The following is a 20601-nucleotide window of genomic DNA, read 5'->3' on the forward strand; positions in this document are numbered from 1 at the left end:
CTCTCCCCCGGAGCCAGCCTCCGACCACCTGGGGGTGCTCTCAGACTTGCCTGCGCTGGGCTGTGCACACCTCATCTCTGCCGTCACCTCCGTCCACGGGGCCATTTCCTGCGCAGGATTTTGCCACTTACTGCCCTTCTAGACTCTTCTTGAGATCGCCAATGCCTCTGGCCCCTGTCTAGGGAACTTTTTGCATCCTGTCCTTGCTTGCTGAGATCCAACCTGGTAATTAATGGGCTTCCCCACTAGACTGCTAGTCTGGTGTGAGTTAGAAGAAATAGAATAATAAAAGAAATAATAAAAATAGCCCTAGCTGGTTTGGCTCAGTGGATAGAACATTGGCCTGCAGACTGAAGGGTCCCAGGTTCGATTCCGGTCAAGGGCACATACCTGGGTTGTGGGCTTGATCCCCAGTAGGGGGCGTGCAGGAGGCAGCCCATCAATGATTCTCTCTCATCATTGATGTGTGTTTTTTTTTCTCTCTCTCTCCTTTCCTCTCTGAAATCAATAAACACACATATTTTTTTAAAAAGAAATAATAAAAAGATTCCAGTAGAACTCAGGGCTCAGAAGCCGAGGAGGCCTGCGCTTCAGCAGCCCTGGGCCTTGGCCAGGCACCCTCTGGGCATCGCTGTGGTTACTGGCCGCCTCCCACCACGTCACCTGCTTCCCTGCCACTTCTTTTCCCAGGGGAGCAACCAGCTAGGAGGCAGGCTATTTGGGATTCTGACAGCGATTTTATCTGATGTTGACCTACTATAAAGAGCATTTATTACTAAAGGATAAAGTCTTATAACTCAGAAGGAGATTTTTGTATGTTAGCACAAAAACTAAATAGTAATAATAGCAACATAATTTTCTTTTTAAAAAACTTTCCTGATGCATTTTCCTGAGTTCTCTTTTCAGAAAGCAATTTACAAAGGCCTGATGTGCTAAATATTTATAGCCATGTAACTCCACAGTAATTATCTTGAAAAGGGGGTTCTTCTGTGTGTTCTTATTGGTTTTAGAGTGTCTACCAGTTTCTTGTCTTCTTTTTTCTTAGCTGGTGTCAGAATATTTTGAATTCACATCCTGTCCTTGTCTCTTTAAATATTGAGGGATTTAGTTGCGAGGGCAAGTTTAGCTTGTTTTTATGATGGTTTTGTTGTTCGTGTCTTTTTTTAAATTTGTCTTTATTGTTGAAAGTATTACAGATATTCCCCTTTTTTCCCATTGACCCCCTCCACCCAGCACCCGCCCCTCCCAGGCCTTCACCACACTACTGTCTGTGTCCATGGGCTCTGCATCTATGCATATAAATTCCCTGCGTCATCTCTCCCCACCAGCCCCCACGATTTTATTTTTAATGTGCTTCCCTCGCACCCCGGATCCGTTGTTACCAGTTAACATGGGACCTGCTCTGCCCAGAGCCAGGAAGGCTGGCCTCGAGGCGGTGCGGAGCTGCTTGTCTTTCTCTCTCTCTGCTCTGTTCTTTTCCTCTTCTTTTTTTCTTTTTAATGTTGGAACAGGACCAACATTTTAAATATATTTTATTGATTTTTTACAGAGAGGAAAGGAGAGGGATAGAGAGTTGGAAACATTGATGAGAGAGAAACATCGATCAGCTGCCTCCTGCACACCTGCTACTGGGGATGTGCCCGCAACCAGGTACATGCCCTTGACTGGAATCAACCCAGGACCCTTCAGTCCGCAGGCCGACACTCTATCCACTGAGCCAAACCGGTCCGGCCTCTTTTCCTCTTCTTCGCTGCCAAGCCCTGCCCTTCTGACCTGGCCTCCCCTTTCCTCCCCACCATTCCAGGAAATGAGTGGTTTTCTGGCCCTCGGTGGAGGGAGGACCGACTGGAGCCTTGCAGGCGGCACAGCAGCGTCTCTCTGGGCTCTTGCAGGTTGAGTCACTAGCCTTCTAACAGCCAGATAAATATAACTATTTGCAGATAAATATAACGGTGTGAGTCACGGTGCTCATAAATGATTCAAACAACTGCTAAAAACTCCTGTTCAGAGGGCACAGTCTAGGATTTGGGCAAAGTCAAGGATGACAAGGGTGCTCAGTGGCTTTTTGTTTTGAAAGAGGTGGAAGGCTGTTCTTTGACCATTTTTTTTTACTGATTAAAACAATTACAAAAAAAAAAAAACAATTACAGACACTAGCGTATTGGGGAAATGTTTTATCTTCACTCAGAAGGATTATGGGGTTGAGGGAAACCTGTTTTCTCCTTTACAGTGGTTGGTTAGCAGGAGCTATTGGGTAAAGTGACACTAGTTCTTCAACTTTTCTTCCTTCGCTGCTTACTTTTTTCTCAGCACTCAGGTTCTCTTACCTTTCACCATCTCTTCATCTAAACTAAAGACAGGAAGCAACCTCCAGCGAGTCACCTCCTCGTAGGAACGGGCACCGCCGAGCAGTTCAAGTTTCTTCTTAAGGTTGACTCATTGTCATCACCACCTTTTGTTTCAAATTCCAGTGTGTGAGAGAGAATCCCTGTCAGCTCGATTCAAGAACAATTAGGTTTTTATCTTTATTTCTAAGAAATATATAAAAATGTTTGGCTTTGTTTTTTAAAAGATACTTTAGAACTAAAAGTTTTAGGTAGGTTAGTAAGTCTGAGGACTTGGAGCTTCCGTTTTAGGACATCATTTAGTCCGGTACCTACTTTATGCGTGCCCCCTGGAGCTTGTGTTTGTCCCACAGTGTGACAGGGTCGCCATGACGATGGTGATAGTGATGGCGAGAACGTTAGCCACATGGTGCTTACCGTGAGCCCAGAACTTTGCACATATTCGCTTCATTTCTACAGGAGTGAATAGTAACCTGTAATTGTGACGATAAGGAAAGTAAGGCTCAGAGAGGCTAGGTAACTCCTCCAGGTCATGCAGACAGTCCTGGCAGAGCGGGGTCTGCCCTCTCAGCCTGTCTCCAGAGACTGTGCTGTTAACAGCCACCCAGTGACGGGGGGAGGGGATGGCACCTCACTCCGTCTGGGCAGGTCATCACAGTGTGGTGACTAAGCAAGATCTCTCAGAAAAAGAATTTCAGAACAACCTATGTCATCTCATCTCCTTACTCGGTAATTAAGTTCCAAAAGGAGGTTTATTTTTGTCTTTGGGAAATATGTTTCTTACAAAGTATGGTTTAATATTTACTTTTTATATCATTGTGAAGTAGATATTTGTAGATGTAATAATGACATGTATTAGTATCATTATTAACCTGAAGGTAGCTATTGGCTTCAAAATAGTTAACATTCACAAGGCTGAGTGCCCTTTTAGTGAAGGCTGTTCCACCGGCACTGTCCCCACACGTCCACATTGTTTCCCGTCAGCGCGGGGTGAGCTGCTGTGGAATGTGGGAGAGCCTTGCCTTGCTCACATCTATTGATTCAGCATAAAGACTCCCGGCATTGTGTGCCAGCCTGTCTTGCTTACACTCATCACTTGGTGGAGTTTTCTTGTTGGGAAATGCACTCGTTGCCTTTACCTGGCTCTGGGGTGGTCTTAGGGTTCAGGTGGACAGGGCAGAGGTGTGGCGGGGCAGGAGGCACTGCAGCTGTCACTTCACGAGCATTACGCCCGAGTGTTCTTCCTGCCTCGTGGCCGTGATGGCGGGCAGGTCCTCTCCTTGATGGTGAATGAGGAGCATCCTCCAGGGGTCCTGCTTGGTGTCACACTGGACCCCTGAAAAAGTCCAAACAGGACATCTGTGCTGAGTAGAGACCCCTCACCACCTTTAGATCATGACTCACCAAGGACGTGAGGCAGAGTCCGAGTGTCCAGCAGCCCACAAGCTTGTCATGCTCTGTTCCCAGAGGGCGTGGCCGGCTGGAGCTTGTGCAGCGGAAAGTGCTGCCGGCCTGGCCTGTCTGTGGCCGGGTGTGGAGGGGAGCAGGTGGGTGGGGCCATCAGCGCCTTGGCTTCTAGGAAGGATGAGAGGGGCCAGGAGCTGCGGTACCAATGGTCCTGCACTCGGAGTCCCGGCCTCCTGGAAGCGTGGGTCACCGTTAACACAAACGCAGAATTCTTCAGGAGCCGGAGAGCAAGGAAATCTTGTTCTCAAAAGTTTAGTGGCTTGATTTGGGGGAAGAAAAGTATTAACATTTAAGAATGTTCTTTCTATTTAGGTCTACAGAGTTGGATTCTAACTGGTCTTGGTTTCAGTTGCGCTGCATGCAAGTTGGAGGAAATGCTGCTGCAGTAAGTTCATCTCAGACTTGTTTTCCTTCTGTATAAACGTGTGCTCTGCTGTCGGGGGGCCTCCTGGACGACAGAAAGCCATGAGGGGCTTCGGAGTCGGACCACCTGGTTGACTTGTTTATCCGGAAGCACCTAATACACACGAAGCTTTGGGCGAGGTGCTGGGGTAGCGTGAACAAGACACATGAGAGCCCGCTTAGAGGCACAGAGTCAATACAGAAGCAAATAAACAACCTGCCAGGTGGTGAGAGTTCTTTGGAAGAAAATTAGAACAGGAAGAGGTGGATAGAGGGATTGGGAGGCTTCGTTATGACAATACAGTTTTTTAATATGTGCCGTGCCTTTTGTGCTTAGAATAGGATGAATGATTACAGCCACTTACATCTGAATTTTATTTAATTTATGAAATCTACAAAGTTTTAATGAAACCTCCAAATTTTCAAATATAGTATATAAAGATCATATATTCATTTATAAACTTAGTAATTTCTATGCAAAAATAATAACCAGCTAAGTGGTCACTTAATTTATAATTGTAAAAGAGCAGACTTTTTTAACCTTACTTTCAAACCTAACTAAGGATTCTCATTTTAAATTTCATTTACAAATTCAATATATTTGATTTCTCAAACTCTAAACTGGCAGCCTGCTCTAGCCGGTTTTGCTCAGTGGATAGAGCGTCGGCCTGGGGACTGAAGGGTCCTAGGTTTGATTCTGGTCAAGGGCATATGCCTGGGTTGTGGGCTCTATCCCCAGTGGGGGGCGTGCAGGAGGCAGCCGATCAATGATTCTCTCAAATCATTGATGTTTCTGTCTCTCTCTCCCTTCCTCTCTGAAATCAATAAAAATACAAATAAATAAATAAAATAAACTGGCAGTCTTATAAGTCTAGCCAGCAAAATCACCCAAAGCGCTGGTACCTTATTTATTATGCCAAATGGTATAGGTTTAGTAAGTAGAATTCCCATAGACATGCCATTACACATTCAAAGTGTAAAAAATCAAATTTGTATACATTTCAAATAAAAGTTTTATCTGGTATCAATTTAATATTTAAAATTATAAATCTAAAATAGTTTTTAAAATACCAGATTCCCTGGATTAGTGTTTCTCGACCTTTTTTCATTATTGTTCCTTAAGTAGACTAATTAAATTTAAATTAGATTATTTTAAATTTAAATTGAATTTAATATTTCTCTGGTGAGAGAAATTAAATACCAGGGAATATGATTTTGTCGGGTCGGTTTGAGCATTGGAGAGCCACAAACCACTGTAATAACTACGATTTATTTCACTTCCTTATATTTCAAGCAACTTATTAGAAACCCATGCCCATTATCATGATGTTCAGACTTGTTCCAGAACTTAATGCTGGGAGTTTGATTTTATCCTTATTTCTAAGCCCTCCCAAGGTGGCACAGCCCCCCGCCCACCCCTGGAGAGCAGCTTTCTCAACTCCAGCCAGCGGAGGCGGCCAAGGCGGGGATGGGGAGGGGACGGTCAGGTCATCCCACTCAAGCAGTGGGGTTGGAGCACCCTGCTCACGTTGGAATGACAGCCCTGCCTCTCACTTACCTGTGACCCCGCCTGCGAAGTGTAGATGGCAGCAGTGGCCCCCCATGGTGTTGCCCTGAGGATTTAACGGGATGAGGCCCAAATACCCAGAACGGATCTGGGACATGTGGGCGCCTAATATTAGCCCATTGGAGTAATAAAAGCATTGCTCATACAGGTTTTTGGAATACCTGCTTTAATTAGATATGAATTCTGTAATTCATGTCTACACAGGGACCCTTACAGGGCGATTGGAAACAGTTTCCTCTTTAATTTTATCACCTTGCTTGTGCTGTCTGTCAATGAGTAAATAGTGCTGAACAAGGTGAAGGTTAGCGTTGCCCCTCACCAATTTTCTAAAATTTCCGATTTAGTGGAATCCGAATTGAAATGGATTTCTCATGAATTAAAAGTGGTCCTGAGTGGATAGCGCCCCCCACCCCCCAATAAGATTCAGAGTGACGGAGGATTGAATGAAGAAACGAAGGGCCAGTTATTTCATTTTGCAAGTCATCTCGTGTCCAGTTTTACCAAAATAGTAATGTTACATCTGTGGAAGGTATTCCTCTTTACAAGATAAGAGTATTTAAACATTCTCCGTGGTTTACATAGTTTTGGTTTTCATAGTATTTTCAACAGTCCTTCATAATATGCAGTAGCGTTTCGGCAGGATTGCTAGTAACCCGCTGCTTTCCTCTGCAGTCGTCCTTCTTCGACCAGCACGGGTGCGCCACCGGCGACACCAAGGCCAAGTACAACAGCCGCGCGGCCCAGCTCTACAGGGACAAGATCAAGTCGCTGGCTTCCCAGGCCGCGCGGAAGCACGGCACTGATGTAAGTGTGGCATGATGTGAGCACGGCACTGACGTAAGTGTGGCATGACGCAAGCACGGCACTGATGCAAGCATGGTGCCGCCGTAAGTACGGCATGACGCAAGCACGGCACTGACGTAAGTGTGGCATGACGCAAGCACGGCACTGATGCAAGCATGGTGCCGCCGTAAGTACGGCATGACGTAAGTGTGGCATGACACAAGCATGGCACTGACATAAGTATGGTGCTGCCGTAAGTGCGGCATGACGTAAGCACGGCACTGACGTAAGTGCAACCAGTTTCAGAAGGAAAGGTGGCTTTTACCCAAACAGTAAAGCCTGCCCGCGGGTTCTCTGTTGTGCGAGCCCCGCATTAGCGCTGCGGGTGCCGCCCGGGCAGGTCCACGGCCAGCTTCCTCCCGGCCGATACGGAACCTTATTTTCCGTGTGTTTCCTTTAGCGGCGCCCTCTTTACCGTGTGCTGTTGGCGACATGGATCCGGGCCGGCGGCTCTAACCGGCGCCCGGAGAAAACTGTTTCCTCCAGCGGCACTTCACAGCCTCCTGTGCTCAGGGGCACTGGGTCGCACATCACGGGGCGCAGGGCCATTTTAAACCATCAAGTCACCAACAAAAGCACAGAAATGCGGAAACGTGGTCCTAAATAACCCGCGAAAGGACACTCGTTTGCAGTGTGAGCTGGGAAAGGGCAGCGTGCGGCTGTTCACGCGGCTGGGAACCAACACGGCGGCGGCTCGGGCCTGGCTGCTCTGCGCATGTCTGTGAAGGGCCAGGAGGCGAGGGCTGACGTGGGGCTGACCAGCAGATGGTGGCCAGTGTGTGGATTTGCAAGTCAGGGACCCACAGGCGGCTGGGCTGTCCTGTGAGGCCTGCCGTAGGTCTGAGGTCCTGATCGCCTTTTCAGACGCGGCTGTGACGTCTCGGGGTCTGGGAACAAGTTACTGGGTTGATACGTGTCCCAGTAGATCCGGAAAGGATCTGGGTGTTTATCTGAGCCGTCCCTTGAGATGAACGTTAACCGTGCAGGTGTTGGGACATTCAAGTAGTGGCTGATGGAGAGACTGCTCTGCATCAGCAGGACCAGAGTGGCAGACTTTAGGACCAACAAAGGCCAGAGGCTTTCATTTAAATTTTCAGCGTACGCAAATTAATTCAATTAACTGCCGGAGGAGTTATACCACCTGAAACATATGCAGTTGCAAATCATACAGCTTTTTTTTTTTAAATATATTTTATTGATTTTCCACAGAGAGGAAGGGAGAGGGACAGAGAGCTAGAAACATCGATGAGAGAGAAACATCGATCAGCTGCCTCCTGCACACCCCCCCACTGGGGATGTGCCCGAAACCAAGGTACATGCCCTTGGCCGGAATCGAACCTGGGACCCTTCAGTCCGCAGGCTGACGCTCTATCCACTGAGCCAAACCAGCTACGGCATACATACAGCTTTTTATTATATAAATTCCTGAGCGGCTGCGGGTACAAACTTAGTTAAGGACCCCGTGGTGGTGTCCTCTGTGGTCCCGCAGCTGGGCTGGTCTGGTCCGGGTGCAGGGGGCCGGCATTCTTCTCCCAAGAGCTCGGTGGCATCTCCGTTGGGGATCACCGTCCGTTCTGTCATCTGGCAGGAAGAGGAGTGTCGAGCGGCGTCGCTTGTCAGACGGACAGAGGGACAGGCCTTTGTAATGTCTAGACAAGATGAGCATCGTTGGCTGGCAGGGGTCCATATTTAAAGCTTGTTCATGCCTGTAGCAGCTTAGGTGGTATCAGACTTTAAGTTTTAAGGGAAGTTAAACATTTTTAACTTTTCTCACATTCTTTCAGCATTTTTAAACATTTCTGTATTTCACTACAACAATACATGACTGAAATGTGCTCAAGGGCCCCACATAGGCCTGTTGCTGATGTATATACAGTGGGGCCTTGACTTACGAGTTTAATTCATTCCATGATGGAGCTCGTAACTCAAATTACTCGTATGTCAAATCAAAAAGTGAACAAGTGAGACATGTGATGCTGGGCTGATGTTGTGGCGTTCACTGTGACGTTCGCTGCGCCAACTAGCGGTGGGGTATCTGAAGCTGGCTCATAACCCAAATTTTAGCTTGCAACTCAAAGCAAAAAATCGGCCGAGAGACGGCTCGTATCTCGAAAAACTTGTTAGTCAGGACACTCGTAAGTCAAGGCCCCACTGTATAAGAGCCTAAGCAACCGGTCCACCGAACAGCCATGCACTGACCACTAGAGGGCAGATGCTCAATTCAGGAGCTGCCCCCTGGTGGTCAGTGCGCTCCCACAGCCAACCTCCCACAGTCCCTCCCCCCGACTGGCCGATCCGCCCAATTGGGACTGGGCAAGATGGCCCCAGTCGGCCAGATCACCAGCCAGGCCGAGGGACCCCACCCGTGCATGAATTTGTGCACTGGGCCTCTAGTTTTATAATAATGGAAATACCAATCTTGGGCAAGCAGGTCTCTAGGAAGGGAGTGAAGAGTATTAAGCAGAACCCGCAAAGCCAGGGGAAGTGCTAACGAGTGCCTCATGTTGTTCCAGCTGTGGCTCGATGGCTGCGTGACGCCGCCTTTGTCCCCTGCGCCGAAGGAGGACGACTTCTTTGCCTCTCACACTTTTCCTGAGGTAAGTGTGGTGCTTACAGAATTTTGCCGTGTGCTCACTGACATTTAGGACGGTGTGTATTTAGAACATTTCAGTTAGGGGACAGGCCAAGCTGCGGTGGCAAACCACCCTGAAATACAGTCACTTAACCAAGAGAGAAATTAATTTCTCACCAGAGGAGCTGTCCGGGGTGACAGAGGGTTGCATTTTGTTGTTCTCATGTGTGGCTTTCACCTCAGGGTTCATGGCCTTTCCCAGCAATGGGAAGAGGACAGACGCCCAGGAAACCAGTGCCCCGTCCTCTTACAGACACAGCCTGGTGGCAGTGCCATCACTCTGCCCAGATCCTATTGGCTGGTGTAGTCGCATGTCTTTTACCAGCTGCCAGCGAAGCTGAGTGTGATGGCTGGTGTTCCGCCACAGTTCAGTTCAGAGCTCCAGGGCTGACAAAGAATGAAGACAGTTGTTTTTCTTTAAATATATGTGTTTATTGATTTCAGAGAGGAAGGAAGAGAGAGAGAGAAACATCAATGACGAGAATCACTGATCGGCTGCCTCCTGCATGCCTCCTATTGGGGATAGAGCCTGCAACCTGGGCATGTGCCCTTGACCGGAATCGAACCCGGGACCTTTCAGTCCGCAGGCCAACACTCTATCCACTGAGCCAAACCAGCCAGGGCTCAATTCATTCTTTATTTAATTTTCAAATAAAAAATGTGCAAAGTTTTATAAATTGCTAGACTTTGATTTTTTTGCTATTATAATTTGCATATACATGTTATCATTAATGCAATCAATAGTTTCCAGAAATAACTATAAAAAAGAACAGAAAACAGTTTTTAAAAGGATGTGTTCTATTGTGAGCTTTGCTATTATTTAATTTAGAGCTAGATACAGAATATCCATAATTAGTGCTGAGAAATGTTTGGAATGGAAATGATGGGCTAAAAAGCAGAGAAATGACTAGTTTGGTGTGGGTTAGAGTTGGAGACGTTAGTATGAATTCATGTTTATTTTACTCTCTACATACATATGCGTGCATACACAATGGAGAACTGATTCTAGATGTGTGTACTAGTGGGTTCGTAGACACATACATGGATTGCCTGGCTCTGTCCGCGGAGAGGGACGGGGACAGTGAGGCTTCAGTGCAGCAAGCACACCCAGCACCCAGGTCTTGGTTTCTAAATATCCTTCTCACTGAAAGGAGCCAGGGCTGCCTTGGAGAACGCAGAGTGGAGGACTGGGGCTGCTGGGGCAGCTGAGCCTGGAGCACCCTGTAGGGATGGAGAGTAAGGAGGTGCTGGGGGAGGGCGCCCAAAATGAGGGGCAGGGTCTGAAGGACTCGGGAACCACCTGAAAGAGCTCCCAGTGGTCAAAGCTGGGACAATTTGAACAAAATAAATAATTCACATACCAAATTATACTCCAAAGAATAAAGTCAGTATCCATGTCCTGTTCTCCTCTTTTTGGATAATTACACTGATATAAATGGATGATTGAATAAATAAATGGGACAAGGGACAATCTTCCTTATAGGAAAATTCCAATTCATGTATAATAGATACTCCCCTCAGGAGATGGAGCTTTATCCTCCTCCCCTTGAGTGTGGGCCAGACTCAGTGACCAGCTCCCCAAGACTAGACGATGGAAAGGGAAACAGGTTTACCGAGAAAAGACTGGCAGGCACCGCCTGACCAAGTGCTCAGGGTTGGCATCACCGGTTCAGTCATGTTGACGTGAGGTGGTGACAAGGGCACCGCACCTCCATGGCTTTCTTCCCCCAACTCCAATCTAATCATGAGAAACATCAGATAAACCCAGATGGAGACACATCTCACAGTAGGTGACCAGTACCCTTCAAAGGTTCAAGGTCATGAGAACAAGGAGAGACTGAGGAACTCTGACAGAGCAGGGAGACGAAGAAGAAGAGACACATGCAGGGTGGGGTCCTGGACGGATCCTGGGGCAGAAAGAAGCGCTGGAGGAAAACTGGTGAAATCCAAGTCCAGTCTGGAGTTTATCTAGGGATGTGCCATTAACTCTTAGTTTTGACAGATGCGCCATGGGTATTTTAACATTAAAGGAAGCTGGGTGAAAAGTAAAAATTCTGTCTTAGCAACTTCTCTGCAAACCTGAAATTATTGCTTAGTTTAGATTTTTTAAAAAGGAGGAAATTGGCTCAGTGGTGGAGCATTTCCCAGTCAGGGCACATGCTCGTGCTCAATCCCCAGTGGGGGGCGTGCAGGAGGCAGCCAATCAGTGATTCCCCCTCATCATTGCTGTTTCTCTCTCTTTCTCTCCCTCTGCCCTCCTCTCTGAAATCAATAAAAATATTTTTTAAAAGGAAAAATACGGAATTTGAGCATTGAAACAGAGACTTAATATTACACACGTTTAAATATTATCCTTCCTTCCCACTCATCCAGGTACGAAGAGGTGACTATGTAAGTGACTAGGTTCCCCGGCTTTGCTTTGTTTTTTATGACTTTTCTCACTTTGCTTCAGGTGAGCGGCACAGGATGGGCCTCCGCACACCCAGAACCGTCGGTAACACCCAGGAACGTGGAAGTCCCCCCAGCAAATAATGAAGGTTGTTTTTAAAAATTTATTGATTGATTTTTAGAGAGAGAAAAACAGTCATCTGTTGTTCTACTTATTTATGTATTCATTGGTTGATTCTTTTTTTTAAATGTTTTTTCATTGATTTCAGAGAGGAAGAGAGAGAGAGAAACATCAATGTGGGACTAATGTCTAACATTTTGGAAAAAAATAATAAAGCAGAATTCCTTTTTTACTCTTTATACCAATCTAAATTCAAATGGATCAAAGATTTAAAAATAAAAATGAAAATATGAGGCCCAGCCGGCATGGCTCAGTGGTTGAGTGTCGACCTGTGAGCCAGGAGGTCAGGGTTCAATTTCCAGTCAGGCACATGCCCAGGTTGCAGGTTCCATCCCCAATGTGGGGTGTGCAGGAGGCAGCCAATCCATGATTCTCTATTATCATTGATTGTACCTCTCTCCCTCTCCCTTCCTCTCTGAAATCAGTAAAAATATATATATTTAAAAGTTGAAAATATGAGGGTGCTAGAAGGAACGGGGAGGCTTTCCTGCCACCCTGGAGTGGGAAGCCCTGGGCACGTCCAGGCCTCGTGAAAGGAAGAGGTTAGTGAGTCGACTGCTGGGGTCTGAAGAAGTGCTTCAGAGACATGATAAACATTCGCAAGTCATATATAGACCAAAAGCCTGGCTCCTTCATATGCAAAGAACTCTGACACGACTGGTGGTGTATGATTTGCAGCCTGTGATTGTGTGTGAGTGTGTGTGTGTGCATGTGTGTGTGTGCGCATGTGTGTGTGCGTGTGTGTGTGTGTGTGTGCGCGCGCGCTGGCGCACACAGGACCCTGAATGCCTGCAAAGAAGACATGGCATCCCCGAGTGGCATTTAGCTTTCTGGTTTCTTCGCCTTGCACTGCGCTGCCGCCGCGCTGGCCTGCGCGCCTGTCCTGTGTTTGCGTTCTGTTTGGGACTCTGACCCTGGTCATCAGGCGGCCACCTCCTTATTGGAGCCTCAGCTCCAAGTCCTCTCCTCGGAGAAGGTCCCCCTTCCCCCCAGCACTCCAGCCACAACCACGGCTACGTGTGCTGTCTCCTCATGCACAACACGCCGCAGTTCCGGGAACAAATGTGTCCCTTAGCTTCCCTGTCCATCGTGTGAACTCCTCCGGGGAGAAATTCTTTTTGAAGAGAAGAAATCCCCCTGAGCCAGGGATTGCTTTGTCATTGTCCATAAGAGAGAAGAGAAAAACGAATTCCGACACTCGTCTGACTAACAGAGAAAAGGTGGGGTTGTACCTTCTGAAACCCGGATGGTCATGTGGACATTGCTACCGCTACAACTCAGCCCACAGAAGGCCTTCTGAGATTGAAGGGTCCCGCCAGGGAGACCCATGTACCGCTCAAGTCCTGGGGTCTCAGTTCCTTTCACTAATAGGTAACCCAGGTAACTAAAAGCAGAACAAGATTTTATCCTTGTACGTATTTTCCTTTACATTGTTCACCGAGGAGTTTCTCCTAAAAGGTTTTCTTGTCTAGAATTCCCGCTCCTAGTGCATCTGCAGCAGCTCTTTCCTGCCTCTTCTCCGCCCAGAACTTTTCTTAAGCAGCTGGTGGTGAGGGAGACTCGCTGTCTCAAGGCCTAACCCGGAACTGCATGTGTCAGCACCGGTGACCAGGTGCAGTCTTGAGTAAATTTAAGGACTGCGCAATGAAAAGGAGAGAACATGAATTTAACAACTAGAACAGGCAGCCTGGAATGCTCCGCTGCTGCGCTCTTACCGCTGCTCTCCGCCGCCCAGAGCAGTTCCGGCCCGTGGGTGACCCATGCACGGCGTCAGCTCTTTTCCTACAAAGTAGCATTGTTCTTACTCATCCTGCTTTGCCTGTTTAAAAGCCTTACCTAGAGTTTACCTTTAAATATTTATAAAGATAAAACAGTTGCAATTCAGTGGTGGTTAGTATATTCACAAGGTTGTGCCACCATCACCACTCATTCCAGAACATTCCCATCACCTCCAGAAGAAACCCGTACCATTGACAGCCCCTCCCCCTTCTCTCCTGCCCCTCCCTCAGCCCCTGGCAACCACCAGGCTGCTCTCTGCCTCTGGACATTTCATACAAGTAGACTCAGATGATATGTTGTCTTTTGTGACTGGATTCTTGTGCTTAGGACAGTATTTTAAACAGTATTTTAAAGGAGCATCCATGTTGTAGTATTTCTATGTGCTAATATTCCTTTTTTATGGCCAAATGACATTCTATTGATTTACTCATTTTTAAAGTAATAAAATTAAAATAACAAAAAGTTTTTAAGTAAAGACTTAGAGTTCCTAATCAGGATCATTTTTTAGGTCATTTAGAAAATGGCAGATTTCTTGGCAACTGAAAATTTAGGCTTCTATCATTGATATGATTGGTGTTAGAATTTCCAAATATTAACATATGTTGGATGGATAGTCCACATATGTACTAGGTATCTTGAACAGTTTACTTTAAAACACCAGGTCATAAGGTAGAATTCTGAATGACATTAATTAGGGAGACCACTACCATCTGATTCTATAAAGCAACTTGACAGAAAACACCCTTCTATTTTAATGCTCTTTTTAAATCAAAATTATTTTTACTTTTTTAATCCTCACCCGGGAATATTTTTTGCAATGCTTTTCAGAGAGAGTAGAAGGGAGGAAAGAAGGGAGGGAGGGAGGGAGGGAGGGAGGGAGAGAGAGAGAGGGAGGGAGAGAGAGAGAGAGAGAGAGAGAAACATCGATGTGAGAGATACATCAACTGGGTGCCTCCTGCACTCGCCCTGACTGAGGGACCTGCCCTTGACCGGGAATCAAACCTGAGACCCTTTGGTTCGTAGGCTCCAACCATTGAGCAACACCAGCCAGGGCTTAATAAAAATTCTTATAATGGAATATGGAGCTAAAAAGAAAGCAGATCATTGACAAAATTGATGTAGTACTCAGTAAGTTAGATATATTACATATTCAAAAGCAAGTTTGGTGAGTATATTTTCTGCATTAATATCAATATTTTTAACTTGCAGGAGGACCAGAGCAAGGACCAAGTGTGGAAGGTCTTAACCTACCAACCAAGGCAGCTCTAGGTAATGTTCTGATTTAGAGAATGAGATTCATTAAGAAAGAAATGAGTCCTGTCTTTGCCTTCTGCTAGAAGGTATGGAGTCTATGGCACCATGACTATTAACCCATAGTTTCTTAACAAGATTTTATTAAGCCAACATGCCGTTCTGTGTTAGCCGGCTCCAGGCTGACCGGCAGCCGCAGCTGTGGGCCTGGCCTAGGTGGCTGGTGGGGCTCTTGCCTGGCGAGTGTGCTGGGCTGGTTGCTGTTCCGGCATCGGCAGAGGTCAGAGCGGCCGCACCCCTCCTTTTACCCGGGGGCTCTCAGCATCGCCTCCTCTTTCTGAGTTTACAGTAGGTGAACTTAACCTTTACTTGTTCAGTAGCAGGCAGGTAGAATCTGAGTTGGTGCATATCACACTGCATTAACTGGAAAGCAGCTGCTTTAGTGAAAAATGACTAAACCATTAGAAACGTTCCCGATGGTGTCCTCGTGTATTAACAGGCTTGTAGGAGGTGGGAGCACAAACCTAAAAGAAGTGGTGGGAAGAAAGTGCGTGTGGATCTTTTTCCACTTGAAATGGAACGATGCTGTTCTCGCATGAGGCTGAACACTTTAATCTGTTGTTGCTTGTGGTTTTATGCTGTCTTTTCCCGTTAAAGCGCATTCTCAGCTTTATAAGAAAAAAATTAAAATTGTATTCCTTCCTGGGTCTCTGACACATGGTTCTAAAAACAGAACATATAACTTATGATTAAAGATTTCCCAAAAAAACAATTCTTAGAAACTTTTCTAAACAAGCATTATATATTTTTGTGCAGTTTAGAAAGTCCTGCTGCTAAAATAACAGGGAGCTTTGCATCCCTTATTGAATAACATGATGAAATCTGTCTGTAAGTGGAGGTGGGAAGGCATAGGCGACCTGCTTGAGCTGTGTACAATGCTGCCAGCTTCATATGGGAAAGAATTTTGCCAGTTTCTGAAGAGGAGAGCTGCTGGGAGAGCGTGTCTGGTGCCCCTGAGGCGAGTCCTGAGCCAGTCCTGGGCGGCCGGCGCTGCCTTTCTCTTCGGTGTGGTGCCCAGGAAACACGTTTCTGGGTTTGGACGCCACGTGCAAATACGGAGGACTCCACTCCGATGCACTCAGACAGGGTGGGTGAGAGTAAGTTTACAGTCGTGAGTACGCGAATAATAAGTATTATTTGTTAATTGTTGTATTTTCTTTACAAACAGCTGTAAACCTACTTTGGCCCACCCTGTGCTTGTCTTCTGGGTGACAGACTAACGTGGGAAATGTTAGCGTCTCCTGAATACTGTGCGACACCGTAGAGTGTTTTAAAGGACACAGTGAAAATAGAAAAAGTGCGTGTTTCTGTTGGTCTGACTTTCGGCTTTGTATTTTTTGACAGAGGTGTCCTCGATCATGAAAAAGAAACCAAGTCAAGCTAAACGAGGCGTGAGTATGACGTGTGAGATATCGGGTGGTTCGGTTCTGAAACAGCCCCTGCCCTCAAGAAAGCCACCCTGCCACTGCTTTTATTTACTTTGAGCCATATTCTGTATAACAAGTACGGCCTGGAAAAACTCCATGTTCTGCTCAGTGTGGTGACTGGCGCCGAGTGAAGACTCGCTAGAATGGGTGTTTAACACTCCTTCTGTCGGTGATGAAATTCTCACACACACCAGCAGGGGCTCCCGGGCGTTCCTGTCCTGGTTGCATTTTGTAGCATTTCGTGGGCCTGGAGGGTCACCTGCTGAGCTTGCAGACCCCGCACCAGCTGGCTGCGGTCCTGCTCGTGTCGCTCAGCTGCGGGAGCGCCAGCTCCTGTCTGTGACGTGGGCAGAAGAGTGCCGCTTCCTGGAGTTGTGAGGACCAAGAGGAGGACGGTGGCCGGTGCTGTCACGGTGCCCCCATACGTGTCAGCTGTGGCACAAACCTTGTCAGCAGGTGGGTAGAATGTCATCGTGTGTGTCTTCCAGCTTGGGGCCAAAAAAGGAAGTTTGGGGGCCCAGAAACTGACGAGCACGTGCTTCAATGAAATGGAGAAGCAAGCCCAGGCCGTGGACAAACTGAAGGAGCAGGAAGACCTGGCCAGGACGGCGCCGAAGGAAGAATCGATGTGAGTTGAAGTCGGATACAGTGATAGGCCCTAGTGGCTGGGACTGTGCGTTAATGCCCAGGTTGCTCTGCTGATGCCGTCTGTCTTCGTGTGTGAGGAGCGAAATGCAAAACAGTCTCATGAAAACGAGTGTCGCAATGAAGTGTAGCCTGGAAGGGAGGAAGGCCGTGGCGAGGGAGAGCAGTGAGGGCGGGAAGGGAGAGACCACGTGTGTCGGGCGGTGCTCACCCAGGGGAGATGCTCAGCACCTTTTGTCACGAGGGAAACGCACAGGGAGGCACTTCACTCACAGGAGGCTGCGTCGAGAAGACAGTAGCAGGTGCTGGCGAGAATGTAGAGAAATGAGGTCCCTTACACGTTGCTGGTGGTCATGTAAAAAGTTAAGCATGAAGTTACAGTATGACCAGCAGTTCCACTCCTACGAGAAGGTAAAAAATAGGTCCGCACAGAAAACTTGTACGTGAATGCCAGAGCAGCATGACTCCCGGTCGCCGAAAGGGAGAAACAGCCCAGACGTCCATCAGCTGAGGAACGGGTGGACACAATGGTGTCCATACCCAGGCAGATTCACCCCTAAAGAAGAGGGAAGCACTGGCACTGCTGCTACAGCTTGGATAGAACTGCAGCGTTTGTGCTGAGAAGCCCGTCGCAAAGACCACACCTGTGTGCTGCACGGGTAGGAAATGGCCAGGCAAACGCCCAGAGATGGGAGCAGAGCAGCCCCGTGCTTGCCAGGTGTGGCAGGGCGGGGAGGGGCTCAGGGGTGTGGGTTGGTTTTGCGAGTGACGGACATGTTCTGGAATCAGGTGGTGGTGATGGTGGCACACTGCGGATGGTGTACTTGGAAGGGGTGCATGTTATGGTGTGTGAGTTGTAGCTCCGCAGTGAGAGAGTATTTCTCCGGTGAAGCTCCACTGAACGTGGTGGCTGAGTTCTGAACAGACGATGGGAGGCGGTGGGTCTGTGGGCTCCAGGGGCCCGAGCCGCATCGGTCTGAGTCACACTCGGCACAGGTGGGAGGGGAGGAAGGAGTCTGAGGAAATGAAGGGAATTGAGATGTGTGTGCGTGGGGACCGGCTGGACGGGAGGGGTGGGATGATGGGTGGAGCTTGGTGAGGTTGGGGTAGATTGATGTTGTCTGCGAGGAGGGCCACGCTGCAGGCGGCATTTGGCGCAGGGAGTCTGGCGGTGAGGTCCGCATTAGGCAGAATGGGGAGGAAACTAAAACCAGGAGGCCCGTCAGGAGACCGTGTGAAGTAAGCACTGAAGGCTCTTGTTTCCTTTGTGCTGGAAACAGAAGAGAAACATGGGCATCGGGGAAGTGACGGGGTGACTGGCAGGTCACGAGGGGGAGTGCTACGCAGAAGGAAGGCAGCTTCGTCCTGCTTCTCGGTTATTTTCACATGTATTTTACCAGGTGTAGCTTGAGGGATTACAGACAGCATGATGAAGACAATAATAATTATTTTATGAGGTTATTTTGAGGATCAACTTAGTTACTGCTCATTAAAGTACATTAAACCGTGCCTGGGACATAGTAAATGCTCATCGTTCTGATTTCTTACTGCTCATCCTAACCGTTTGCTAACTGCAACTTGTATGGTGAACCCAGATAACTTGAAATTGTCATTTAACTCCTAGAACACAGGGGGCAGCACTGAACTGTGTTACGGTTAAATGTGGTTTGAAAAGATTCATGTAAAATGTAGTTGCTCAGCTTCACTGTAATCTCTGAATGAGCTGGTTTCAGACCCTGGGGAGGGGGCTTCTCTTGGCATTTGGGAGTGGGCTCTGCCCAGGGCTCCAGGGGGCTCTCCCCGAGCGTGGGTGGTCCCTGCCAGGAGGGCCCAGCCCGGGTGGACAGCACCCTCCTTCCTGCAGGCCAGGGCGCTGGAGCTGGTCGGTCCTATGGGAGCAGCACCAGCCTCTGCCTGTGTCTTTCACCAGGACCGTGTCACAGACCATAAAGTAAGCGAAAGGGGACATGAGATGTTTATGAATTTGATTTGGGAACCCGTCGTAAAAAAGCTTCCCTGCCTATTTAAGTACAGCCGCACCACTGGGCCTTCCTCACCATCCGCCCTCCCGTCGCTACTCGGTTTCAGACGGGCTGTGCCAGCTGTGTTAGCCCTAAGACATGCGGCTGCTGTTCTTCTGCAGTTAATGAAGTTGTTCACTTTATTAAAGTAAATAAAGTTCAGTTCAGTAAACTGCCAGGAACACAGTTGTTTCTTGTACCCCAGACTGTGCGACTAAACTGTCCATGCAGCACCTCATCCTCGCCTGCTGGTGGTCTCTCGCCCGCCCTGAGGTGTCTGTGCACAGTCAGCAGGAAGAGAAGTGGCAGAGGGCCCCCTGTCCCCCCCTCACCATCTGAGTGTCTTGCAGGCCCTCCCTGGAGCTGGCACTGGAAGGGCTCCAGCAGCTCTGAGAGCACGAGTCTGACTTAATTACAGTAGTGCTCGCGGAGCACAGCGTGGCACCGGGAGCCCGTGCAGGTGCTCACCATTAGCAGTGACAGCCGCCCGTGGCGGGTCCTCAGAGGAGAACTAGACTTTCATCCCCATCCGTTCGCCTTCTCCAGCAGAACCTGTGCCAGTTCCATCATTCATGATTTCAGACAGATCCGTGGTTTCCTTCCCAATGCGCTGGGAAGAGGATGTTTTTCTGAGTAATCCAACGGGTCTATTGCCACCCCCTGCTCTGCAGGACCAAGAAATAGTAAGCGCAATCTGCCAGCTCAACGTGAAACAGAGCCCTGCTTGACTCCTTAGGGAAGGAACCAGTAAGAGCAAGACGACGTTTCCTGAGCGAGAACTCCGCTGTCAGCCCCTGTGCCTGCACAGAAATGCATGTCCCCGGTGTGGAGTGCATGGGCACCTTGCTCAGGAGCAATCCCTGACCTTTTACACAACTTTATAAGCTGGCTGAGAGCGCAGAGACCCGATATGGTAGATATATCGCTTTTCAGGGCCCTGAGTCTGGTTGCTCTCTTCCTAATATACACTCTTGTTATTGCTAATATGGGCATAGTTTTCTTTATGAAAAATTAAGCGTCTTTAGAAATCAGAGTAAGGGACAGTGCTCTGTGTTCCTCTTTCTGCCCCTTTTGGTGCATTATTCGTACCTGGTCTTTGGGAAGTAGATGCTCGGGTCTGACTGACGGGCAGTGCAGCGAAGTCTGTGGCAGAGGAAGGACTGTTCCGTTTGAAATGCTTTCAGGAGCCCGACGACACAGAGAACAGGAAACGTTTCTGTAAATTGAAGCATCTTTTGCAATTAGTAACCCCTTAATTTATCTATTTGTAAAGCCAAGTTATATATATTTTTACCTTAAACCAAAGGAAACCAATGAGATTAGTCTCTTACTTTTGATGTGGAATGTGTAAGTATAATAAATATCAGTCCAAGTAGGAAATTCTGCTTTTGACTCTTATCTGGAAGTAGTTTTGGTGTACGTCGTTATGCATAATAGGTAATGTAAGTTATTACTATATGGTAATAGGAAATATAAACAGGGCAGGGATGTAGGCTCAGCAGCAACCAAGCGTGGCTACCAACTCATTTAAACTTTCTTGAGCATCTACTTTAACAAATGCCAGCTTGCCTTCAGAATTGTTCATTATGGAGA

General features: G+C 47.8%; 1 protein-coding gene across 5 annotated transcripts in view; it reads left to right on the forward strand.

The window, feature by feature from the left end:
- ARFGAP3 (ADP ribosylation factor GTPase activating protein 3) overlaps positions 1-20601 on the forward strand; it is a 43750-nt gene that overhangs the window by 5537 nt on the left and 17612 nt on the right. For 2 of the 5 annotated variants that reach the window (XM_023747054.1, XM_023747053.1), the window contains 7 exons: positions 4125-4197; positions 6454-6585; positions 9138-9221; positions 11709-11793; positions 14814-14873; positions 16260-16306; positions 16831-16970. In XM_023747054.1, coding sequence (XP_023602822.1) covers positions 4125-4197; positions 6454-6585; positions 9138-9221; positions 11709-11793; positions 14814-14873; positions 16260-16306; positions 16831-16970 — 621 coding nt within the window. Of the gene's footprint in view, positions 1-4124; positions 4198-6453; positions 6586-9137; positions 9222-11708; positions 11794-12608; positions 13206-14813; positions 14874-16259; positions 16307-16830; positions 16971-20601 lie in introns of those variants that run through there. The other 3 variants (XM_023747050.1, XM_023747052.1, XM_023747049.1) reach the window with 3 other exon arrangements.

This window comes from Myotis lucifugus, unplaced genomic scaffold (assembly GCF_000147115.1).
Source record: "Myotis lucifugus unplaced genomic scaffold, Myoluc2.0 scaffold_786, whole genome shotgun sequence".
In the NCBI taxonomy this organism is placed as follows: domain Eukaryota; kingdom Metazoa; phylum Chordata; class Mammalia; order Chiroptera; family Vespertilionidae; genus Myotis; species Myotis lucifugus.